The sequence below is a fragment of the Amblyomma mixtum genome, chromosome 2 (genome assembly GCF_055824585.1).
Source record: "Amblyomma mixtum isolate Tamu chromosome 2, ASM5582458v1, whole genome shotgun sequence".
In the NCBI taxonomy this organism is placed as follows: Eukaryota; Metazoa; Arthropoda; class Arachnida; order Ixodida; family Ixodidae; genus Amblyomma; species Amblyomma mixtum.
The window spans coordinates 81,005,770-81,031,388 of record NC_143013.1 but is presented as its reverse complement, the minus strand read 5'-3'; the positions used below and the strand labels follow the sequence as shown (position 1 = coordinate 81,031,388).

Here is a 25,619-nt window from a genome sequence, read left to right as displayed (position 1 = left end):
GTGACAGTTTTGCTTGCTGCGAATATGACCGGCACGGAGCGGCTGCCGCTGCTGGTTATTGGAAAATCACAGAAACCGCGGTGCTTCAAAAATATAAAACAGCTTCCTGTGGACTATCGATCCAACAAAAAGGCTTGGATGACATCTGAAATATTTCAAGCCTGGCTACGCCAACTAGACCGCAGCTTTTGTGCAAAAAAACGCAAGGTACTGCTTGTAATCGACAATTGTAGTGCACACAACAACATGTCAGGGCTGGAGAACATCGAGCTGCTCTTTCTGCCGCCTAACACCACAGCTTCCCTCCAACCCTTGGACCAGGGAATAATTCAATATGTAAAGACCCGGTACCGCAAGCAGGTGCTCGAACGCATGTTGTTGTGTTTAGAAGCAGGTAGAAAGTACGATATCACGCTTCTCAGCGCCGTGCATATATTAGTGCACGTGTGGCGCAATACACCACCTGCAGTTATTGCAAATTGCTTTAAACACAGTGGCTTCACTCAGAGCATCGGTCCCATCGATGTGGATGAACCTGATGACAGCCGCGAGGAAGAGAGCGACTACGAAAGCATTCTGCCGCCGAATGTTGAGCTGTGCGATTATGTCGCTATCGACAGCAACGTTGCCGTTGCCGGCCATCTCACCGACAGTGAAATCGTGGAAGAAGCCTTAGGAAGTGAGCAGCCGAGTTCCGACGATGACGACGACACGCATGATGAACTGCCGCATCACACTATGACGGAGGCTGTTGATGCCCTAAGTGTTCTAGAAGACATATGTGCAGGTTCTGCAGACAGCGTGCGCGCACTGCATCATTTGGCAGAAGTGCGCAAAGTTGTCGTAGCGATGAAAGTTTCCCGCACAAGGCAGTCAACGATAACAGATTTTTTCAAAAAATAAAGGTATGTTGATGTGGGGCACTTTGTTGTTTTTTTCTGGTCCTCTCGATAATTCGACATTCGGTTAATTCGGACATTTCTTCCGGTCCCGCGAAATCCGAATTAACGGGGTTTTACTGTACTTGCATGCCCTTATTGACAATGTCCAGAGCAGTTTTACGGTCATGCAGTTCAATCGGTTGCACAAATGTAAATTCTTTGTTCGTTCCGTTTTCTCTTTTCCCACTTAGGGTGGTGGCACTGTGGAGTTGATTCCAGGAGGCAGGGAGATGGAGGTGACGGCCTCTAATGTCTACCTTTACGTTCGACGCTATGCTGAATACAGAATGATCAAGTCACAGGAGAGGGCCCTTGGGGTAAGGCGAAGAGAACGCATGCACATGCTTTCCCTTTTTTGTTTTTCATGTTGCGTTGCAAACCAACGTTTTCATTGGCCGTGCTTGCTCAAAGCGAAATAGCTGACACATTGGCTAGTTTTCACTCTGAAAAAGAAAAAAAAAAAAAACGTGTTTTAGGTTGGCGAACACAGCTCACAGTGTTGTTCTGTTGCTTTTTTCTTCATAGGCAATTCGAATGGGAGTGTACGACGTACTTCCCAACAACACCCTGGAAGGTCTCACAGCAGAGGACTTTAGACTGCTGCTCAACGGCGTTGGAGAAGTCAATGTACAGGCACTCATCAGCTACACATCATTCAACGATGAGAGCAGTGAGTTGAAATTCTTGATTTTTTTTCTCCCCAGCCTCCTTTTGCATTTCTTGCTTGCAAGTCAGTGGCATTGATCTTTGTGTGGCACCTTTCTTTTACTCTCTTTTTATTCACATGGTTAAGTTTGGTAAGTTCACTCTCAGCAGGAAAAAGCTGTGCACAATCATGATCACATGCTGAGAAAGGGAAATGCTAGACTACTGGCAATTAGAAATCTTCCTGCACTCCCTCGGCCACTGAACCAGGATTGCAAGGCAATTTTTGAAACCACACGATTCATTTGTGCAAGTGCAGTCATGCTTGCATTTCCTGTCCGTGGACTAGTCTGTGAAGTGCACCTTTATTTTTTTTGCCTATTCATTGCCAACTTAATTGCGGAGCATGTAGAAGTTTCCCTCAAAAGGTGTTATCAACGATTCCTCACTTTCTATTTAGCAGTTATGTTGGGGATTGTTTACAGTCATACTTTTTCTATTTGGTATGTTGTTCAGTTCAGTCTTATTTGCTCCAACTTGCTTTGTTGGAAGCTTTTCACATGCGCTGTTAATTTCAGTGGTTGCTGTGTCATGGAGTTCTGTGTGATCACCTGCTGATGCAGTGTCCTTCTCTCTTGCAGAGGAGAGTAGTGACAAAATTTTGAGGTTCAAACGCTGGTTCTGGTCTATGATGGAAAAAATGCCAAACCAGGAGAAGCAGGATCTGGTTTGTATTCTTTCCATTCCTTTTCTTTTCAAACAGTGCAAAAGCTGTGATGAGCTAACAAGCTGCACTCCTTTGTCATATTGATGGGTCAACTAATTTGGTCCGTTTCTTGCGCTGTTCGAAAAACACGTGTCTTTGGGGAGTGCAAGCAACGTCAGTCAAATCGGGTCACGGAGTGACGCACATGTCATGTGCAGAGTCACGTAATTTGATTGATGCCGCTTTACACTCCCCGAGGGCAATTAATTTTTTCAAATGGTGCGAGAAACATGCCAAATTAGTTGAGCCACAGTGGCGAGGGTAATCGTGTTTTCGAAATTCTAAAAACTGATGTGGCAATTTACTAACGGCCGGCTACAAATATCTACGTAATTGCGATTGGGTGCCTATTGGCAATAAAGTTAAAAAGTTAACTATTAGAATTAGGTTAATAACTATAATAGATAACATGATTTGCCTTTTTTTTTTACCTCTGCCAACACTGGTATTATGCCTCAAAAAGCTTCTCTTAAAGTGAGTGACGAGTTTCCTTGAAACGCCTGGTATGTACAGCCTGCGACAGTTCGTAGCAGTTGTTCAGTTACCACTGCGCTCATCCTGTGTGTATACAGTTTACCTATTGGCCAGATTTCAGCCAGGCTGGGGGAAGGCTCATGGTTTAATGTCTGGTTGTCTTCCTCAGGTGTACTTCTGGACAGGCAGCCCAGCACTGCCTGCGAGTGAGGAAGGCTTCCAGCCCATGCCGAGCATCACCATCCGCCCTCCGGACGACCACCACTTGCCGACAGCCAACACATGCATTTCCAGGCTATACCTGCCACTCTACTCGTCCAAGGCTGTGCTGCGGGCCAAGATCCAGATGGCCATACGCACCAAAAACTTCGGATTTGTCTGAGGGAGAGAGAGAGTCTGACCACCACCACCACCACCCAGTGTATACCTTTGTTTATAGTGCCACCACACCATGACTGAATAAACACTCCAGAGAGCGGCAGCTCCTCTGACCAAACGGGACACTGCGTTCTAGTCTTTGTGGATTTCCCATTACTAAAAACATCTACCTGCCTGTCGGACCATTGTGCAGAAGTGTGCATTTTTGCTCACTGGTCACTTTACTATCAAGTTGCAAAGGGGTGGTTCTACTCGAACATGATTCAATTGCATGGGCACATATTGCAGACTTACGCTCCCACTTTTTAAGCAGGAATGTGTCAGTGCCATCAGCAGCGACACCGCAGGAGTCTTTTAAGAAAACGTGCAGGTAAGCAAAGCATGGTTCCGAGATTACTATGGCCATACTGGGTGCCCTAGGCTTAGTTTTCCGTTTGTAAACGAGTTGAATGCTATGGAACGCAGCGAGCTATGGAAAGAAAAATGATAGGTGTAACGCTAAGAGATCGGAAGAGGGCGGAGTTGGTGAGGGAACAAACGCGGGTTAATGACATTTTAGTTGAAATCAAGAGGAAGAAATGGGCTTGGGCAGGGCATGTAATGCGAAGGCAGGATAACCGCTGGTCCTTAAGGGATTCCAAGAGAAGGCAAGCGTAGCAGGGGACGGCAGAAAGTTAGGTGGGCGGATGAGATTAAGAAGTTGGCGGGGATACAGTGGCCGCAACTGGCGAAGGACAGGGTTAATTGGAGAGACATGGGAGAGGCCTTTGCCCTGCAGTGGGTGTAGTCAGGCTGATGATGATGATGATGAAATGAGCTGAAGAGGATGTTTAATTCACAGCTTCACTTAGCATGTAAAAAAACTGTGCGTGTAAAGCAAATGTTTCAGCATGAGCTGTGGTGTGACAGCAAAGAAAAGCCAGGTCCTGGCAGAGGGACGCTTGTACCCATCTTTGCCCAGCGGTGTGTTTCGAACCAACCACCTCCCATAGCCGAGGCCATTAGACCACCCGTCGCCTCCCATCCGCTTCTCTACTGAGTGGAAAGGGGGATTTTTCTCCACTTTGCCAGCCATGGCACGTGGCACTGCAGACACCGATGACAGTGCAAAACTAAGGAACAAGCTGAAAAGACACTAAAATGCAGCTGCTCACCTTGCCTACTGTTGCACTAGCAGGCATCTGTGCTCAACCTTTGTTATGCAGTTCATCCCCAATATATCCTATCAGCTTATTGCATCATGCTTGATATCAAACCAACACCTTCCTTCAAATGAAACTCCCTGTGGATGCATAAAATTGAAGTGAATGTTACCAGGTTTAACTGCCCTGGCATGCCGTTATAGTCTTACGTCAATCAGCTTTGCATCACAACAGTAGCAAGGCAACGAACTACTATAATATGTGAAATACTTGAAGCAGCAAAACTGCACTCTTTCGGTACATCGACTGCCAACTGAACGCCTGCTTGTTAACAAGCCATCATATCCTGGTTGTACCAATAGACACTAGCCATTTCATTTGACTTGCATATGCATGTTAGTAGTCTGCAAAGGGTAACCAGGATACATGGTTTGTTTGTCTTCCCCAAAGATCGAAAGGCCTTTGAAAAGTGAAGAAAAGGGTTCTCCTTACACTACCGAAAGCTTCAGGGGTGGCATCGGTGATCCACTGTGCAACTGGGAAGCCAGCCATGCAGCTTGGTTACTTGTGGCAGAGACTGTACATGTGAAAATGTAGGACTCAAGGGCAAGGACGCAAAAATAAACCCTTAACAAAGTAATGATACCGCCACAAAAAGTTGCCTTTTCTTATAGTATGTTATTACTTCCACAGCAAATGAAGCAATCTGCTGTTAGTAGTGCATCCTCCTTCCCTTGTTGCAAGGCTCAGTTCCAGGTCACAGCTTCGCATGGTACAATGGTTTCCCAACACATGGATATTGGTGACGAGCACTGGCCTTAGTGTTGGGCAAAGTGCACACAGGAGTGTAGAAATTCATTGATGGTAGTGCAGCAACTGAGGTAAGACTATGCGTGTGTGTGCATTATCGGGTTAGGCATCACATACCAGAGAGCGGGGATGGTCGGGGCAGTGTGTGGTGGCTGTAGAGATGACATGGTCTAGATTATGTTTATGCTTGTCTAATGCGAGTAGAAATGAGTGTCAGGAGCGTCATGGTTCTTCCAGTCTTTCTTTTTGGTGTTTGCAGGACATTGCCTGCTCAAAAGCATCTTCTGGCGGGCTAGTTGGTCTGAATCGTTCATATTTTAACACTGCACGAACAAAAACAAGGACCGAGCAAGAACACAGTAACATACACAAGCGCAGTATGTTGCGCTTGTGTTTGTTACTGTGTTCTTGCTCGGTCCTTGTTTTTGTTCGCGCGGTGTTAAAATATGAACGATTGCCTGCTCATTTTTGGGGTTGCAATCATGCAGTCAAGAGGAACGATTGTTTGGAGACGTCGCAAGCTATGGCATGCACCAGTCGTTGTATTCCGTGGCGACAGGGGGCCTGTTCCAGGACTTGGAGGTGTGGGTGCTAGTGAGGGCAGGTGCTTGGCCGGTATATCCCGATGCACATATGTGAAGTCATGGAGGGCATTCTGGCTGCCCGCACACGTTGTCGTGGCATTCAGTTTGGGAAGGGTTGTGAAACTTCACTTAAGCGACCGCTTGTTTCAACCAAATTAGTGTCAGGAAAGCTGGCATGGTGACAGCCTTTCCATTGGCAGGGGCCTAGAGATGCAGCAGTCTCAGCACTGTAGCTGGCAGAGGTAGTCATGCACACAGTGCATCATGGGGTAGCATCTTGTGACAAGCTCATCAGCGTGTGAAATCCCTCTTCAGGTCAGTTTTGTGGGATAGATGGTCTAACAGTGGGAGAGAATCTGGAAGTGGTAGGAGGTGCAATGTGCTGCATTGTGCTTCCAGTATGGTGTGGCCTTGACAGGAGATGGTCAAGCAGTGGTGCCAAGCTACACGATATGCGGCAAGCATTTGTGGATGGCTGTTTTGAGTTTTCATTTAGTGGAAGTGTGATAAGCATACAGGATTCCTGAGGAACACGCTTTGACAACCATGTGGAGCTCATGTTTACAAAGTCCATATTGATGTGAATAATATCTAGAATGACTTTGAGAAGCTGCAGCAAAAAAAATATGGCTAACAGCCATCCCCCAGAATAAAATCAATACTGAACCTTGGAAGCCCTTCCGAGCTGTTCACGAAAATCAAAAACCAAGTGCTGTCTGAAAAGTTTTATTTGGCAGCCGCCTAGTTCTTCTTCTTGGACACACCAACAGTCCTTCCCCTCCTGCCGGTGGTCTTTGTGTGCTGGCCCCTCACACGCAGGCTGCATAAAAAGAGCAGAAAGGCAAGCATTGAAGAAAGACCCAACATAACACTACTTCCTTCTTCTGCAAGAAGCCACACGTGACGGAAGGCAAGCTTTTGAAGCGTTCTGTCCAGACGCAGCATTCACTGGCGCTGCAGTTTCATCCATAACAGACCCCTTGTTTTCCTCCCGCATTTAATGGCATAATGAAAACACCCCCTAATTTGGCTGCCCAAAAGTAGCCCCCCCCCCCCCCCCCCCCCTCGCATAACAAACGCACGCCCCCTTTTTTTGGCACAGTCTGATCATGTTTTGAATGCTAGCGGGCGCCGCCTTTAGAGTGCCAGAAGAACTACGTAATACTTTAAAAAGTGCTATCTGTCGAATGTTAAGATCCAGATTTTATTTTCCAGTAGATGCTGGATGGATTCCCAGGCTAAAACCCAAGTGTGGCTTGACAAGCCCAGGAACCATTTATATTGCAGCAGATTGGAACGCTTCCTAATGCAATGCACAAAAATAAAACAAATTGCCTAGTAAGAATAATGCGCTGAGCACACGTAAATATAAGTCCGTCATAAAAATGAAAGCAGGCAATACGAATGTCTAAAAAGGTGGAGGAAAAAAAAAAAAACAATTTCGTAATAAACTCTGCATGATGCCTTCACACCCGGGAAAAGAAAACCCGAAGCCTGTAGCATTCGAAAATATCGAGCAACAAAATGTAGCAGGCCAAAAGCACAGGTTTACTGAGCAATGAAAAAATTTTGCGAAGTAAAAGGAGGAAAAAAAGTGTGTTCACTGTACGAGTAAATACAGTATCCACTTTCAAGAAGGCATGGCTTTCAATGAGACTAGTAAAGTAAGCAAGATTTAGTGCTGCACGGTTTTTTTTTAATAGCCATTAGATTTCCAGTAGTTCGGTTAGGTTAAACTATACTCCGTTTCATATACAGCAGGCAACGACGCTGCCAAAGCTAACATGCCTGTTCGCACAGGCTAAATCCGCAGGCAGAAAGTAGTTCGCCATACAACCAAAGCGAACACACATATTTCGTAGCGACAAATCTTAAGTGCTGTGACTGGCACCTCCTGGACTTAGTTTTATCTCTTGCCACATTCTCTACACGTAGCGGTATGATATGCGGTTGGTAGGGCGAATCGCTGCTACTAAATCCGTGCCCAAAAAAGTAGTTCACACTCCGTGAAAATTATGGCCAGAGAGCCCGAACACACGCCTCACAGCTTCGACCGTGATTTTCAATGCTACTACACCGTTTTATACCACTCTTTGTATTTGTCCAAACAATGAGCGGGCAGAGATTACTAATAGTTTCGCGGACGCACTACTTCAGCAACCTCTGCAGCGTTGCCTGCTATGTATGAAACGGAGTATATGTTCAATGCGTTCACAGAACCGAACAATAACTGCTACCAGAGTTGCACTCAAACATACCAGTGCACACAGTCACACAACATTATTTGCAACCTGACATTTCGTTGGCACTGGTCAGGTAGATACGAAACTCTTGCTGTAGTCAAGTGACAAACAAACCAGCAAGGACCGTTGATGCTCCACTTACGAAGCAAGCGCATTTTACACAGCATGTAGTTACACGCCTGAACATTTGCAACATGCTATGTGCAGCGCTAAAGCTAATGGTCACCGTGGGATATCGAACGTATTGACAGTACTAGCGGAACTTTCAAGCACGGATGCATATCGGCCGGCAGTGAGGCTTATAGAAATCCAAAAGACGTAATGCGCAAGCCCAATTTGATGGTAAGCCGAATCTGACAGGCAGCTGCTGTAACATGCATTCAGGATATGAACGCCACAGTACGCACCCCCAGAAGTGCCGAAGACCGCGGTGGGCACGGATTTTCTTCAGCCTCTCGAGGTCCTCACGGAGCTTGTTCTCGAGGGCGTTGGACGTGACCTGGCTGTACTTGCCGTCCTTAATGTCCTTCTGCCTGTTGAGGAACCAATCGGGGATCTTGTACTGGCGGGGGTTCGACATGATGGTGATGAGCTTCTCCACCTGGGCAGAAGCAAAGGCGGTGCACGCGTCATGACGTGTCGCGCACAGCAAAGCGCAAGAAAACATCGCTCAGTCCTGCGTTTCGACGTAGCTTACCTCCTCTTCGGACAGCTCTCCAGCGCGTTTGTTGAGGTCGACGTCGGCTTTCTTGCACACAATGTTGGAGAACCGGCGCCCGACACCCTGCACGCAATTAACTTGGTTAAGTGACGGAAGCCGCCATACTACAGCCACAGGGGAAAAAAAAATAACGCAACAGACGAAGACGTACCTTGATAGCGGTGAGGGCGAACATCACCTTTCGCCGTCCATCGATGTTCGTGTTCAAAACACGAAGAATGTGTTGAAACTTGTCAGGAATCACAAGAGACTGCAATGGACAGCATGATGTACGAAGTTTTAGTTCACATCCACAGACCTCGCAAATCAACTCAATTCGTATACTAAATCACTTTCAACATCTTTCGGTTCATCAGTGAACTGGGTTAATTAGCAATTGTTATGGATTAAAATCGATTACGAATGGAATAGCAAACTTCACCTACCATCTTGATGCCGTGCCCGACTAAAAGGATGTGACCATCAGCCGCGCCGCAGCAACAGACAAACTAAACGTGCAGAATTTTGTGTTTCTGTCTAAAGTGCGTCAAACAATTTATTTGTAAACTTTAAACTACACGTAATTTAATAAATATATTATTTGAGAAGTAATTGGGTTTTTGTATTGTTATTATTACTTTTATTACGAAGCTGTCTCAAGCAATTCTGATTCAGCCTTCTCAGCTGCTTGCTGTTTGAGCGATAACTCGCAAGCGTCACGATGATCGCCAAAAGTCGTGCATTTTTGTGACCAATGCTTTAAATACTCGCTATTATAAACATCTGGAGACAAAATGGACACTCTAAAACAGCCTATTGAGGTACACCTGTGTTTTGTACTCTGTGACAGTCCTGACAACCCTCTAGACATCCGACTGAAATGAGTTTCGGTTGCTATCGCCGTACCCTGCGTTTGTTTTCCGTGTTTACCGGTCTGCGGCAAACGTTTCGCGGAGTTACACTGCGTAGACATTCATCACAGCGCAGAGTTTTCTACAACTTATTTTCTTGCATGCCTGCAGGAAGGTAATGGTGACGCTGGTCACATTTTGGAGACCAACCCCTTCGAGTTGGACGACCCAACGTTCGACGAAGTCGATGGTAAACAAACTTTGTTCGGCGTTGCATGTGTTATAGTTGTGCTTTGCGGTCGTGGTTCGTAACAGCCTGACTGTTATTTGTTGATTCCACCAGTGCACATACAAGAAAACCTGGAGGATGAGTTTATCCAAGAAGCCTTGCAATCGGTATGTTCTTCTTCGCACACATCGGAGAGCGTGCGGTTTATGGAGACACCTCTTGAGGCCAGCAGTGATACCCCCCCCTTTTTTTTAAATTGCAACGCAGGGCATGGACCTGAGGCAGTATTCTCTTCAAGTCGAAAAGGACCTCAAAGAAGTCGAGAATGCCTCCATTCAAGATTGTATCCTTTTCCGTTCTTCTCGATCAGTGCAGAACGGCTCAGCCGATTCGGGCTGATCTTTTGAGTAACGTAGTGTACTTCGGGCTTATGTACAGTATGCATTCCCTTAACCTGGTTTCACAGATATCAAAGAGAGCGTAAACATTGCGAGCCTTCACAACCAAATTGCTGCCTGCGATCAAATACTTGAGGTTTGACTTTGTCTTTTTCCCCCTCGAGCACGTATAGTTGTTTCTGCACACATCGTTCATTCAATCACTTTTTCAGCGTATGGAGAATATGCTCAAGACATTCCAGGAGGATTTAGGCAGCATTAGCCATGAAATATTGACTCTTCAGCAACAATCGGTGTCAATGAACCTGCGCTTGAAGAACAGGCAGGTAAGCGTATTTAACAGTGCAAGAGCCTAACCATAATAATCGAACATTTCTGTTTTTGATGGTCAGTGACGAAATTTGCTGACACTTTCAGGCTGTTCGTGGTGAACTCAGTCAGTTTGTTGATGACATCATTGTGCCTGAGAGCATGATACTGTGAGTGACATTCGCTTTCCTGCTGAATTCTAACCTTCTCTAGTTTGCTTTAACGGGGTTTCAACTCTTGAGCAGTCATTTTGGAGAATTTATATTATTTGGCTCCATCAGTGAAACCAGAGATACAAACACTTTTTGGCAGGTATACTCTCTGCCGTCTTTGGATTGATGTTTCAAACCGAGGTATTGACAAGGAATGAACGATGGAACAAATTCTGAGAGGTTTCTTTCTGTAAAGGTCAAATGGCGAATTCAGTGAACCGGAAAATCTGCAGTAAAGTGTGCAAACTTCCACGTTATCATTTAAAGTGTTACTCATATTGCAGTGTTTTTTCACCCACTGTTTTCCGGAACTGCTGAGAGTGATGGCAAGAATACACCGCCCGTTGTTGTGGTGCCGCCTGTACTGACAACATTTTTGTTCTGTCATTTCTCAGGAACATTCTTGAGACCCCTGTGACAGAAAAAGAGTTTCTGGAGCAGCTCTACGTCTTGGACCACAAGATCTCCTTTGTCAAAGAGCAGTCTTTCAAGGATTCCAGGTCATGCCAGGATGTCAGAGACATATTGGAAAAGCTCAAGCTGAAGGTTAGGAGCCTTTTATCACTGGGAGTTGTATGTATCATGTCCCATAAGAGTTCCTTGTATCAGATGTGCTTGCAGTTTTAAAGTTTTGTAGTTTATAAGCCCAGTGAAGAGAAGGTGCATGTGGTACCAGGAGTGCTGTAGCTATTTACAACTACACAGTCTGTGGTAATTTAAAACAGCACTCATTAATTAGAGCAAGTAACTTGTATCATGCAGCTGTCAAGTGTGTAGGCTGCTAAGCAAACTGAGACTGTTTTGCCGACCTCTCCAAGAGTTGTCTCAATGGATGCAATTTCAGGTAGCACTCCTGACAGGTGCTAGGCACACCTGTCAGGGGGGCAGTGTTTTGTGATAGCAGTTTTGGGCTGAAAGCTAAGAGTCATAAAATTTGCTATATGAAAAAAGCAATGGAATTTTTGATGACATAAAATTAATAAATCTTTGCAACCCAAAGCCACATCACGTTACGCAAGGCATCCTAGCTGGTGGACGCAGATAAATTTCAGCTTCATAGCTTCTTCCTTTGAAGTGGACCAGTTTCTTGGTAAGCAAGCACTATTGCATTTCACCTGCTTTTAACCCTTTGAGGGTCGAATTATTTTGAAGAAAACTTTCCCAGGTGGTCAAATTACTTTATTGCGGATCTTGAATCTACAAAATGTATATAATCGAGAATAAATAGTAAAAAAAAATTAGGAACAGTAGTTTGGTGACAGCATCACTCACAACTGGAAAATGTTCAATAGAATAGAATAGCAATGGCGATAAGCAAGCTAAGAGCAGCACCAATAAAGATAGAAATCAACTTTCGCCGCCTCTGCAAAACAGTGCCCACAAAGAGAAAACACGTTTCGCGCGACTCCGTTGCGATCCCACGGCGGAATCGAAACCGGGTAGGCGCGTTGCCACAGAGGGCGAGAATACCTCGCGAGCAACGGTGATAAGCAAGCTAAGAGCAGCGCCAATAAAGATAGAAATCAACTTCGGCAGCCCCTGCAAGATAGTGCTGACAAAAAGAAAACTCAAATTTCGCGCGACTCCGTTGCGATCACGCGGAGAAACCAAAACTACAAAAGGGGTGTTGCCGCAGTCTGTGCCGCCGCGCTGAAGCCAGACATAAGTTCTGCTTATCTCCGTAAGAAGGCAGCACAAAATCCAAACTCTTCTTGTAAGTCCTAAGAGGTGGCAGCACCCCCCAGTGAGCACGCATTGTTCTTTTGGCGCAAAATTTCAAACGGAAGATCGAAACCGTACCCGTACGGCACAGACCTTGTGGGACAGAAAACCGCTGTCGTACATATACGGCAAAAACCTTCAAAGGGTTAAATCAAGCCACTATAGTGGGGTATCAAAGTTATCAACCCTGCACATAGCAGCCAAGCACCACAGTTGCTAAGCTACACTCATACATCTCAGCGGGATAATCGAGCTGATGGCGTTCCTCTGTACGGCTGCTCTGTAGTGATGTTTGAAAATATTGTTTTCTACGTTTTTTTCCATGCTCAGGCAATAGGTAAAATCCGGGAATACTTGCTTCAGAAGGTGTACCTGTTTCGCAAGCCCATGACCAACTACCAGGTGCCCCAGAATGCCATGCTGAAGCATAAGTTCTTCTACCAATTTCTCATGACCCACGAGAGAGAAGTTGCTCGAGAGATTCGGGATGAATATGTGGACACCATGGGCAAGATTCTCTTCTCCTACTTCAAGGCCTACACCAACCGGCTGATGAAGCTTCAGGTGACTGGCTGCATCAGCATTCATTTCTGCCAACATGAAGTGAACTTTTTGATGGCAGCTAGATGGCAAGAAACACTAACCAAGCAACAGGCAGTTGGCTAGATTATCCAGAGCAGTATTTTATCTTATAGCTAACGTTAAAGAACCCCAGGTGGTCGAAATTTCCGGAGCCCTCCACTACGGCATCTCTCATAGCTTTAGTCGCTTTGGGACGTTAAACCCCATAAACCAACCAACCAACCTATAGCTAACTAGCAAAAAATGTTTACAAAGGAATGACACTGTGTAGTTTGTGCCCAGCTTACTGTACCATGGAAGTTTATGTGTAGTTTGCTGTGAAATTTTTTTCGTGATAGCATTGTTGTCAGCTGTATGAATTTACTTTTGCGTCACCAAGCACCTTATTTTTGTCATGCACAGCTATAGACAAGTGAACGCGGTTGATTTGTTTGTGAAATATGGAAGAACCGGTACATTATAACTTTTTTTAATAGGCATCAGCGTTTTTTCCACTTTTCTTCTTTCTATCTTTTTAGTATGAGGAAGTTCCCGAGAAGGACGACCTGATGGGCGTGGAAGACACAACAAAGAGGAATATCCTTTTGCGTGCCATTGCCTGTTCGATGTCTTAATCACCGTGTGACCTGAATCTTTGCATAATGTAATAGTCAACAGCAAATATCATAGCTTCCTACTTTTGCCACATGATCCTTGCGCACCCATTTTCTAGCACTGATCTGTAATAGCAGGGATCGTGATGATGGTATACCTTTGTCATTGTGTTCCGTGCATGTTGTTTGGGGACTAAAGATGTTATGTCATTATGTTGGCGAAAGTGACTTGTTTATTAAGCCATTTATTTTCTTTTTGATAAGGCTTAGCAGTGCGTCAAAAAATTATGGGACATTTGGAAAAAAAAAGACAACTCTTGAATGCTCCTTCCCAGTCACTCAATGCACTTGCGTATCTGCACATCTCATAACGCGCTGTCTGCTTCATGTGTAACTTCAGTGTAGATAACAATGCGCAAAAAAAAAAAAATGTAGCATGACAGCAGCATGTGCGCTTTTCCTGCAGCAATAAAAAGCGAGTGACTGCACCACGGTGTGACTAGGGGAGCCTGTGCACTGCCAACTCATGACATAGGCTTGAGCTCCTTCATTACAGGGCAGTAGCCCCATATATAATACAGCATGTCTTCCACTCTGACGGGCTGCTCGATCACTCAGATAGCATCTTGAATAAACAGCGCGAACGAAGACGAGCACAAAAGACAAGAAAACGGACGACACAGCACTGTTTTCCGTTTTCTTGTCTTTTGTGCTCGTCTTCGTTCGTGCTGTTTATTCAAGATGCTTAACCAACTAGCCCGCCAAAACGTGTTGACACTCAGATAGCCAGGGCTGCCACAACTTCCTAAGGTTCAGTTGAGATAGCATCACCGACCCATCATTTTAGTTTCAGCTTAGAGAGGCAGAGTGGCCATGTAGCGCATGTTTCAAATTTTTTTACAATGCCTGCATTTTAAGTGTAGGCTGTGGAAAGCTTGCCAGCTTCTTCCCAGTTATTGCATCTGTATGAGCTATCATGGATGTAGCCTTTGTGTCTTATGTCTCTGTTTATTTTACAAGGGAGGGGGAAAACCTCAGGTTGCTTGAGCCAACGTTTCGACAAGGGGACTTGTCTTCGTCTGGGCAAAGCGTTCATCATTGGCAGGGATTAAATAGGGCCTTCGCTCCGAGGAGGAAGGCCCCGGGGGTGGGGAAGGAAAGTGGTGTGAGAGGGGATGCGTGTCAGGAAGGGGAGGGAGGTGAATCTTGAACGAATCAAGATTCACCTCCCTCCCCTTCCTGACACGCATCCCCTCTCACACCACTTTCCTTCCCCCACCCGGGGCCTTCCTCCTCGGAGCGAAGGCCCTATTTAATCCCTGCCAATGATGAACGCTTTGCCCAGACGAAGACAAGTCCCCTTGTCGAAACATTGGCTCAAGCAACCTGAGGTTTTCCCCTCCCTTGTTCATTTTGTGATCGCAAAGGACCATCTACCACACCCTCTCTCTACCATGGACTCTGTTTATTTTAGGCTTTTTCGATATAAGGCAACGTTTGAAACATGTCTACTCACTAAGTGTAGGTTGGAGATGGCTTTTGTGGTCCTTGACCGTGCCGTAACGCCTGTTCAGCTCCAAACCGTCTCTCAAGAACAGGTCCACCGTGTTTACGCTGGGCAGCCGAAACAGTGTTCTCACCACCGACCTGGAGAGTCCCATCATCGTACCTCACGCTGCCCAAAAGAACGACGTGCGAGTGAGGAGGCATTTTATTCTGCTGCATCATGATTTTTTTTTTTTTTTCTGCACAGGCGACGTCTCCCACATCTGCAATGTCAAACAGATGCATTTCCTTGGGGGCAGGCTCTGTTATGTGCAACATTACTATTCCTGAGGCTCCAAGTATGACTAGTAGTGAACTTTTTTATGCGAAGCATATTACTAGAGCTACACTACAGCCCGTCGAGCGCGGCGGTGGAGCTACCATTGACCTTTAGCGTGACCACGTGACACCACGTGACAACATGACGTCACAGCAGAGGAGAGATGGGCTGCCGGCTCGCGCGGTCGGCCGCGGCGGTGGAGGCTCCACATCAGAGGCGCGGCGGCTGACCACGTGACGCTACAGCAGCGGTATAAAGCTGAGCTTGCCTCGCTGTCCGGGCACTTACGAGGCGGCCAGGTGTTGGGATGCCGCCTAGAAGCAGGGCTGATTTGAACGAGAAGCGAAAGCTTCAGCGTGCCACAGAGACCGATGAAGAGCGGGATGAACGTCAACCAAGGAAAGCCATGTATTACCAAGCCTAGCCATCAATATGCTTCGCATCTGACTAGGCTTAACCTTAGCTAAGCCTCAGTCATTTTTTCTTTACCTCTGCCAGCCTATGTACAGTGAGCAACTTTCTCAAAGTATGGCATAACAATGTGAGGATACTTAGTTCTAGAAGAGGCAGATGCTGCACTTTTTGCTAGCAGAGATTTTTATTTTCCTGTTGTTAAGTTGTTGCCTTTTCCATGCAATCTGTACTTGGCACATCTGCCTAATCGTCTGTTATTCTTTCGATATTGCCAGTGATGTCATACACTCCATTCTTTATGAGTTAACGGTAGCCCTTTTTCTGCTTCTGTAAAGTGGCAATAGGCATTGAAATTAGTATTGCCGTAGTAGAAAACGACTTGAGTTTTGGACAAAACAGAGTAACGAGTCGTATTTCAAAGGCCTCAGCAGCTGCTGCCAATGGTTTTTTGCTATTCTAAAAATTTTTATGCAACGCTTGTGCTGACCATCACAGCTTCTTATGGACCCTTCCTACTCCTGTCCATGTGCTCAGCTTAGTTTCTGTGTAGCTTGCCTCATATTGAAGTGTATAACTATGCAAGGGAGGTTTTGGCAAGATGCTTCCCAGAGGCTGATGAGATGAAGTTTCAGGCACATAAGTGAGCATTTTGCATGCATATATATGGGGCTCCAGAAACGTTGACTATGTTAAAGGTGCACTGAAGAGGAATCTGAACTTGTCTTTTTGCCGCGGGAACTCAATCTACACGTTCCTAGCATTCTTCGAAACTGCGACTTATTGCCCTGTATGGCCGATTTCCCAAATTAAATCGAATTAACGGCCGGCTCCCGCACTTTTTTTTTAATTCTGCCTCGTACGGTGGGCGGAGTCGACCAACGCGTGGAGTGCCTTTCACCCAGTCCCGTGGCAGCTTGCCGCTCTGCCCTCGGCGGAGTAATACGTAGTAGTCCGTAGAAGCAAATAGTCTGCGCGTATTTTTATTTCTGCGGGCTTATTTTGCGGCTATATTATCTGCGAATGAAACTATTTATTCACAGAAACCTAAAAAAACAAAATAAAGCGAAAGCAAAGCCTCCACGGAGCTGGCTGAAAGGAACTTCACGCGTTGGTCGACTCCGCCCATCGTACGAGGCAGAATTAAAAAAAAAGGGCGGGAGCCGGACGTTAATTCGATTTAATTAGGGAAATCGGCGATACAGGGCAATAAGTCGCAGTTTCGAAGAATGCTCGGAACGTGTAGATCGAGTTCCCGTGGCAAAAAGACTAAGTTCAGAATCCTCTTCAGTGCACCTTTAACGATATCTTTGCAACTGTAGTATGTGTGCTTTACTTTTCAGTGCATCAAGTGAGCTTGGCAAACCTGTTGTGCTTTATCCTTTTCAGCTTCCACCTATGTCATTTCTTTGTTTTAAAATAAGCTTAAGTCGTTAGCTTTCACCTGCAGGTGTAGAATGACTGCCTCCCCCCTTTCTTTTTTTCCAGTACCCATTTGAAAGCCTGTTCAGAAGCCAGCAGTACGCACTACTGGACAATGCCTGCCGCGAGTACCTCTTTGTCACAGAGTTCTTCATGGTGTCGGGGGCTGCTGCCCAGGACCTGTTCAACTCGATCATGAATAGGACACTGACCATGTTTGTGGTCAGTACTTCTGTCACCTTTCATTTTAACTCGTGTGCATCCAATCCCCAGATTTGTCTAGAAGGTGCTTAAAGGGACACTGAGGAGAAATTGAAGTTGACTTGCATCGACAGAATACCAGCTCCTGATTACAAAAACGCCACTCATACTGACAACAAAGCTCTTGTAACGTAGAAAAGAGCAAGAACCAAAATACAGGTATCGCCGCCACAGGCCAAACTCGCAAGTACAAGCGTGATGACGTCATAGGACAAAGCAGTGTTGCTAGAACCAATAGTTCTAGCAACACTAGGACACGAGAAGCCATGAATCACTGAGGCGCAGCAAATGCATGCGCAAATCTCCTTGACGTCGCCAGATGGCGCCACATACCCGACGGCTACGCGCGCTTCTGCAGCGCCGGGACCAATCAGCGCCTGCTCACAGCGGTATGGGGGCTCCCAGTATTCCGCTAACGGTAACAAGGTACACGGTATGCTAAAGGTGTCTATTTGCGAGAACTTCGTTGACGACTTCGAGAACGGGATCCATTGTAACGCTGGAAAAACGCCGGTGCAAACGTAAACGAAGCGACGGCCGCAATAGCCGATAGATGCCTTCAACGTGTGGCCGGCGGTAGCTTTCTTTTCGGCTGCTGCTGGGCCGCACTGCTGGCGGCCAGAAATCACAGAGTCTGCGTTACGTCATGTGCACGTCATGTTTCACGTCACTTAGTCCTGTGTCGTCATAGGAGAATCCCAAGTTTGAATCAGAGCGGCGGGAAAAACTTTTTCAACTTCGAATCCAAATTTCTTAGAAATAAATGCATCTTTCGCTGCCGGCCAAGTGGCAACAAAGCCATGAAATGGCCAGCTATCGGATTTTGCTATAAAAAAAATATTAATAGAGCTCTCCTCAGTGTCCCTTTAAAAGCATCATTAAATGCAAGCTTTTCTTGTTTGAAGTGCATTGAATTTCTCCTTTGCTGTTGGATAGGAATCCTTGCGGTTAACTTTCTTTTGTTTGTGCTTGCAGTATTTTTTTTTGTGCACTTTAAATTGGTACTGTACAAGGATGTTTCATCACGTATGTGAAATATCTACAAAACAGTGATGGCACGGCTTTTAAGCTCTTAAAGTAGTGGATTTAAGAAGAACTTCTTGTTGGGCGAGTTGGTGCATACTGTTGTAGGTATGAATTGCGCACAAAAGACACACACAGGAAGAAACACGAGGGAGACTGAAAGCACTGAATCAAATAAACACCAGTTGATAGTTTGCGCTCTTTCAGTCTCCCTCATGTTTCTTCCTGTGTGTCTCTGTTGTGCGCAATTCGTACCTATAAAGTAGTGGAATTGCAATTAATGACAGTGGATCCTAACGTAGTGCAATTTCAGTGCTGCAGCAGGGGCCAGCAAACTGCATTGACTTTTTAATGCACTTTAGTGCATTTTGCCTCAATTTAACTGTACCTATGCTGCCGAAGGCTGCATTTTATGTAAGGAGGCTAATAACCCCTATAACGCAGGCACTGCAGAGTCCTTAGAGAATCAGGTCCTTCTGTTAAAAGACGCACGGTTCTCATCTACTTGACACAACTGTCTCATCTTTGCCAGAAATGGCCTTGGAGACGAAGCCGACCTTTGAAGCCCAAACCTTTGAGGCGACCTTTGAAGACCTTTGAAGCGAGGACAGCCGTGGACACCGCTGTCCTCGCTTCGGCGAGCGCGCGGCCTCGCCGCTTATCTGTTTTTTCAGCAGCCCCTCCAGCGGACGCATTTGTTGCTGCAACCGCGCGTCTTATCTTTTCTCTTTATCTTTCCTCTGATCTTTTAACTCTCCTCTATCTGCACTTGGCAGCGGTGGTGGCTTGGCTCAAGCCAGTAGCAGGCTCGTGCAATTTCCTTTTCATCCTTCTCTCAGTCACAACAACAACAACGCGCAGGCTGCGCCTCCTCGGGGCTCCGACTACACAGGCTCGACGAAAAAGAGAGCAAGTGCACTTGGCGGCCTCGGCAACGCTCTCTTCCGCGCAAAAAAGGGGGTGCTTAGATTCGCATGCAAAGTTTTTTTTCAGAAACTTTTTTCCGAAAATAGGGGGGGTGCTTAGGTAGCTTTTGGACGGGTCTTTATATTGTGCTGTGATCTCAAGACAGTAAAATTGTAGCAGCAGCACGAAGTGCCTATGATGGCCAGGGCAATAAACAACGTGCTTCTGCTGAGGAGAGAAGCTATCAGCAATTTTTTCATGAAGGATGCACGATGAAATAAATTTCCAAGACTAGTTGATAAGCACATGTGGCTACATTTTCTACATTTTTGTCCTCGTGTCACAGCAATGTAATGCAGTCCTTGACTTTTCCTCTTAGGTTTCAGGAGGGTATAGCTGTTGTTCTTCAGTAAGAACAGGTTTTGAGGGCTTTTGTAGCATAACCATGGGTTGAAAAGCTCTTTGAACTTGGGTGCTTTCTGGTTTACTTTCAGAAACACGTGGAGCTGTACGTGCAGGACTGCTACGATTCCATAGCGTTGTTCCTCTGCATTCACATTATACACCGGTTTCAATTGCTGATGCATGAAAGATCTGTGCCCGCATTGGACAGGCAAGTAAATTGAGTATGCTGGCTTATGTGTCCCATATACTTTGAAAGCAACAATGAAATGTCCAGCAGCCGCCGCGGCGGCTCAGCGGTTATGGTGCTCGGCTGCTGACCCAAAGGACGCGGGTTCGATCCCGGCCGCGGCGGCTAGAATTTCTTTGGAGGAGAAATTCTAGAGGCCCGTGTACTGTGCGATGTCAGTGCACGTTAAAGAACCCCAGGTGGTCGAAATTCCCGGAGCCCTCCACTACGGCGTCTCTCATAGCCTTTGTCGCTTTGGGACGTTAAACCCCATAAACCAAACCAAATGTCCAGCTAAGCTAGAAGGCATCTCATATGATGAACTGTTTGCTAGGCACTTTCTGTCAGGTGTACAGAGGATGAGTAATGCAAGTTTCAATCTTTGGCAACGGATTTTTCAGTTTCATTACTTATAAGTAAGTTGTGTGGTGATGAGAAAACCTTTGTTAGATTTGTGGAAAAGCGATGTAACTTGTTGGCAAATTTAACGAATAACAAGTTCTAACATAACTTATAATTGTTGCTTACTTTCAAGGCTTGCTTTACGAGTTTTGAGTTTGTTACCCATAGATGTGATGGAATTCAAATTTGTGCTGCTATATTTGCATTTTCTGTGCGAACTTTTTGAGATCGCAGCTGTGTAAAGTCTTCTGTACTGACTTAGGTGCTGTCAAGGCAGCACATTTATTTTCATTAGTCTTTTTCAAACTATTTTGTGCACTGCAAATGAAATGCTGGTTAATTTTTTCTCAGTCATTGGCTGAGGAGCAGCTGTGGATAAAACTTCACGATGAAAATGTAATGAAAGGCACATATAAAGTTTTAGCAGTTTTACGCTCAGCATCAATGAACCAACTAGCCCGCCAAAATGTTCTACTTCAGCATCAAATGAAAAAGTTAAATGGTGAGGCTTCTCTGAAAGTTTCATTTTTAGGCCTGATGGATATTTAGTGTGGTCTATTAGCATAATTGAAGCAAGAATCTCTTGCGAAGTATAATTTTTTTCCTTTCTACTAAAATATAGGTACTGGGAATCTCTCCTTCAGCATCTCTATCCACGGTTCGAATACATTCTCAAGCTTAACATTCAAAGTATAAAGGACTGTGATCCACAGAAGCTGGGCAGCATCGACATGCGACCACATTACGTTAGTATCTGCCATATTTGTGCTATCTTGACTGTGTATTTGCCACTCTTAACTGGTACGTTTGGTGAGAGTTTATTGAAAGGACTTTTCTTATATCTGCAGATCACTAGGAGGTATGCCGAATTCTCAGCTGCCATTGTCAGCATCAATGAAAACTTCCCCAGTGATCGCGTAGCTGCTTTGCTAGCTTCGCTTCAAGGAGAAGTGGAAAACTTCATTCTCAAGATGGCTGCCGAGTTTCAAGGAAGAAAGGAGCAACTCATTTTTCTGATCAACAACTACGACATGATGTTGAGCGTGTTGTTGGTGAGCATGCTTTTTCTTGCTTAGCTGTGACACATTCGTGGAAGCAAGTACAGTGCATGGTATGCTCTCAGTGGTCGCCCTTTACTGAGTACTGATGATATCCACTGGTTTGGGATACCTAAAAAAGCTCCCGCTTGCAGCGGACGTTCGCTGTTGCAGCACAATTTCTGTTAAAAACTGAGTGTCTGAGTTATTAGTATATCCGAGCAAGTGTGCAAGATCCACTGTTCTGTTTTAAACCACATTTATGCCCAAACTGGCATTACTTTTGCGGCAGTTTGTTGTTCCAGTTTTTATTTGAAATGTGAGCTACGTCATAAGTAACAAAAGGACTCCGAGAGTGTTAGCCCTGGAACAGAGACAGAGAGTGGCATGACACAGAGCACTCGCGACCTCGTGCAGGAGAGAACAAAGGAGGACTCGAAGGAGACGGAAAGCTTCAAGGAGCTGCTGCAGGCACGCACGCAGGAGTACGTGGAGGAGATCCTGGCTCCCCACTTTGGCGGCATGATCAGCTTCGTCAAGGAGTGCGAGCTGCTCCAGGAGAGGGGACAGGCCGACCAGATGCAGAAGGAAGAGAGTGAGCATGCAGCGCCTTTCCCTCCTGCCTCGTTAAGAGCTGTGGCAGCTCAAGGGTACCCTTCAGGGAACTGTAGCACTCCTTGAGCTCACTGATGACTTTAAAAGGACTGATAGCTGACCAAAGCACGAGATTATGGTCAAACTGAAAACTCCTCGCCTCATGTTGGCTCTATCTGGAATTTTGAACTAAAGGTGGCCATTGACGTGCCTAGTTCACAGATTGTGTGACTGCATGCAGCATCTCTCTGCCCATTGGTGCTTTCTGTGGAGTTTTTCTAAAATAATAATTAATTTTGTCAGTTAATTAGCATTAGTTAACAGCATTAATTAATCAATGCTGTTTGTACATGCCTGCAAGCATGCAGAAAGTGCAAGCATGCACGCTTATGCAGTCCAGACAGTCTTGACTCGCTTATAGAAATTAAAGTGCATACTGTATGTAGTGTGTTAGGCCTGTGAGATCCCACTGCATCCCAAGCTGTATATACTCTACTAAATAAAGCCTGCTGGTCCTCCCAGCCCTCAGCAAAGGCCATCTGCTCATTGATGCTCAGTGGACTGTTTGGCTGCTTTAAAATGTAGCGCCGAGCTGAATGGGTTCCAGTTGTAGTGAGCTTGGTATAATCTGGTTGCGTTCTCAGTGAATGAAGCACGCTTTTGGAAGAACAAATTGCAAGAAACCTTCCGCAAATACATGTGGTCCTGAAACTGAAACTCTGTTATGACGAGTCACGTCTTGACTTTTGGTTGCCGTTTATATAAACACCGCGAATCTGTTAAAAAAAAATGCATGTCCTTCATGATCAGAACTGGAAGCACTAAACTTGGGTGACGCAGGTTTTTCTATATTAAACGTGTTCGAGGGTATATGTGTAGCATGTCCTTTTACTGTCCACTCTTCTTTAGAAGCAGAGTTGCAAAAATGACATTCCAACTTCTTTAAGATTCACACAATATATTTTAAGCGCTTTTAATTAAATGGTGGGCCTAAATTGAAGTTCTGCTTTGATCAGCTAGTAAAACTAACTTTTGCTTCTTAGAGTAGTTACCTTTATAGCATCATAGATAAATGACACCGGTGTACACTAGGGAAGCTATTTTATCTTCAGTAAATTGTACTGGTACGCATAGGGCTTCATTATACTGTGGGTCCCCATACAGCGCTTTGGTTTCAGGGCAGCTCTGATGTGAATCTATCAAAGATGCGATTAGACATGTGCATTGGATGTTTAAATCAACAAGCGTAGCAATACATCAATGCAAAAGCGAGACATGAAGCTTCCTTTTGACTGTAAGTACATTTGTAGTGATATTTATTGCACTGCAAGGAAGAGCATTTTTCTGTTTTTTCCTTACTGTTCTAAAGCCAAGGAAAGCTTTGCAGCTGAACCCTTGGTAAATGGAAGTAAACATGTGGTAATATTGGGAACACAAGTTGCCAGCACGAAATTGTGTAGCATTATATGAGTTTAATGAGGTCCTTCAAGAATGGTTTGAGAGCAAGCATTATTCTTTGATGAACACCTCTTTCCGAGCCTGTTTGACGTGGTACAAATGTTTCATTTCTTTTCCTTTTTTTTTTTCCAGAAAAAGTTGTCATGCTTATACGCTCATTCAACTCAGGGTGGAAAAAGTCAATTGACGACATCAACCAAGACATCATGCAAACCTTTACAAACTTCAAGAATGGCACAAACATCTTGCAGGTGCGTAACGTTCCTTGCCATCATACATACTTCTGTTGCATGAGGCGTTGTGCTAATGGTGTAGGTGTGTTTGTGACTTTTGATAACTGTGTTAGTGATAAAGGGGCTTGTGCTTATCTGCTTGGTTGCCCGAGAGAAAAAAAAAATGACCAAAGTCCACATGTGTACAACTGACTTTATCAAACTGGGACGCATGCTGAACTACAGCAGATTCCTAAAAGCAAAAAGACCAAAAGGGGAACTTTATGTACTCCCAAGGGTATGCAAGAAATTTATTTTGTTAATACCCGTTGATTACCGTGAGCTTCGTCCCCTGTACAATAAATAATGCCTTTGTGGCAGTGCATTGCTCATTTACAATAATGCCTTCATGGCGGTGTATGTGTTGTGCAAATAAATGATATCCATACACCGCTGTGTTCCCCGAGAACACCTTCAATGGGGTCTTTGAGGTAGTAATAAGTAAAATAATAAATAGATTAGGATCTTATAATTGCAGTGCTTTTGCTTCAACCACGCAGGCAGCCCTGATGCAGCTAATCCAGTACTACCACCGGTTCCAAAAGGTGTTGAGCCAGGCTCCCTTCAAGCAGCTCACGGTTCGCTCAGAACTGCTCAACATCCACCACCTCATGGTAGAGGTGAAAAAATACAAGCCAAATTTCTGAGCAAGTCAACCTGCGTGACTGGACCATTAGTGTACATAGGTCATCACACAGTGTGCATTAGCAAGGTCTGGTTACAAAGACAGCCGCTTTTTTTCAGGAGCCAGAATTGAAGGGCAATGACCATTCCACAGTGTAGAGCAGTACGGACATTCATGAGAAAGTATTAAATTATTGTTAACCAAATAAACTATTGTGCATTATTATCTCGCAGCCATCGGCAATATTCGCTCCACATTAGAGTTGTACAATGCTTCTGGAAAACGTTGTGTCTTAGGGAAAGTCATCTTCTTCTATCTTGCATTCTGTTTTTTGCATCATGATGCTTTACAACGATGTGATAGGCTGGACTAATTCCCAGTATAACTGCTTTGTGGTGCAAGCAAGTTTTAGTGCATCTGCTCAGAAAGTTACTAGATCACAGCATCTAGCCTACATGTGGCAGAATCTGCGAAAGCTGAGCAAAAAAACAAAACAAATCTGCAATATTATTTGCAACTAATCAGATGTGCTCTTAAGTTCTCTGACAATTGGCACGAAATTCGAATAAGGTTGGTTGGTTTGGTTGGTTTATGGGGTTTACCGTCCCAAAGCGACTAAGGCTATGAGAGACGCCGTAGTGGAGGGCTGCGGAAATTTCGACCACCAAGGCGCGCTGTAGCTTTCTTGGGCGATATTTGCAAAAATGGCCCACTCCAACACTGCACAGCATGCTGCCACGATTGGTTTCATAGGCAGGAGGGTTTAGTGCGGCTACCCAGCCCATTCGTGTAACGGCATTCATATGACCTCCAAGATTAGACAATGTGACAAGGCAAGGCAAGTTTAGCAAACTCTGCCTTGATACCCGATCTCGGAGGCCATGCTCATAGCTCTCGCCCTTCTCATTTACCGAGGTGTCACATCAATAGTAAAAGGCAATTTTCCTACGAGTATGGCATGATGGTCATGGAGTAAATGTACTAACTTCGTGTTGCGTGTCCCTCAGTGGCGATTAGTATTGAGTCATTTGACAGCTATAGCTATGACTCCACAAGTTATAGTAGCGTCTCTGGTAGTGCTTCGCTCTCTCACATTCTTACAAGTAACAAATATTTTAAAAAGCTGCACACTGGCAGCAGAACAAGCAGCACACTGTTCCTATTTGATTTGGT

At 45.2% G+C, this 25,619-nt stretch overlaps 3 protein-coding genes across 12 annotated transcripts in view; 2 read left to right on the top strand and 1 right to left on the bottom strand.

The window, feature by feature from the left end:
* Nucleotides 1-3,327, top strand: part of hyd (E3 ubiquitin-protein ligase hyd) — a 79,953-nt gene extending 76,626 nt beyond the window's left edge. For 9 of the 10 annotated variants that reach the window (XM_089571996.1, XM_089572002.1, XM_089572000.1 and 6 more), the window contains 4 exons: nt 1,133-1,258; nt 1,467-1,611; nt 2,228-2,313; nt 2,996-3,327. In XM_089571996.1, the coding sequence (XP_089428122.1) occupies nt 1,133-1,258; nt 1,467-1,611; nt 2,228-2,313; nt 2,996-3,208 (570 nt within the window). In that variant the 3' untranslated portion in view covers nt 3,209-3,327. The remainder of the gene's footprint in view (nt 1-1,132; nt 1,259-1,466; nt 1,612-2,227; nt 2,314-2,995) is intronic. The other variant, XM_089572001.1, reaches the window with a different exon arrangement.
* A 3,123-nt stretch (nt 3,328-6,450) lies between these two features.
* Nucleotides 6,451-9,188, bottom strand: RpS18 (ribosomal protein S18). Its single transcript, XM_089571992.1, has 5 exons — nt 9,130-9,188; nt 8,856-8,954; nt 8,681-8,767; nt 8,391-8,584; nt 6,451-6,560 (listed from the first exon to the last, which is right to left on the bottom strand). The coding sequence occupies exons 1-5, from the start codon at nt 9,130-9,132 to the stop codon at nt 6,482-6,484; spliced, it is 462 nt and encodes a 153-aa protein (XP_089428118.1). The 5' UTR covers nt 9,133-9,188; the 3' UTR covers nt 6,451-6,481.
* Nucleotides 9,189-9,343: 155 nt separating this feature from the next.
* Nucleotides 9,344-24,655, top strand: Vps52 (vacuolar protein sorting 52). Its single transcript, XM_089571991.1, has 18 exons — nt 9,344-9,504; nt 9,706-9,784; nt 9,878-9,930; nt 10,031-10,106; nt 10,230-10,297; nt 10,374-10,487; nt 10,579-10,640; nt 11,078-11,228; nt 12,735-12,968; nt 13,505-13,562; nt 15,144-15,277; nt 17,304-17,459; nt 19,922-20,040; nt 21,083-21,206; nt 21,309-21,512; nt 21,915-22,092; nt 23,682-23,800; nt 24,322-24,655. The coding sequence occupies exons 1-18, from the start codon at nt 9,478-9,480 to the stop codon at nt 24,466-24,468; spliced, it is 2,103 nt and encodes a 700-aa protein (XP_089428117.1). The 5' UTR covers nt 9,344-9,477; the 3' UTR covers nt 24,469-24,655.
* The last annotated feature ends 964 nt before the right edge of the window (nt 24,656-25,619 follow it).

Bases quoted from the DNA above. Each gene is read 5' to 3' on its own strand.
- RpS18 (XM_089571992.1), bottom strand. The intron at 8,585-8,680 runs GTAAGCTACGTC...GCTTCTGCCCAG, and splicing joins GAGAGCTGTCCGAAGAGGAG to GTGGAGAAGCTCATCACCAT. The intron at 6,561-8,390 runs GTGCGTACTGTG...CTTTTTATGCAG, and splicing joins GGTCTTCGGCACTTCTGGGG to CCTGCGTGTGAGGGGCCAGC.
- Vps52 (XM_089571991.1), top strand. From the start codon at position 9,478: ATGGACACTCTAAAACAGCCTATTGAG. The intron at 9,505-9,705 runs GTACACCTGTGT...GCATGCCTGCAG, and splicing joins CTCTAAAACAGCCTATTGAG to GAAGGTAATGGTGACGCTGG. The intron at 22,093-23,681 runs GTGAGCATGCAG...TTTTTTTTCCAG, and splicing joins CCAGATGCAGAAGGAAGAGA to AAAAAGTTGTCATGCTTATA.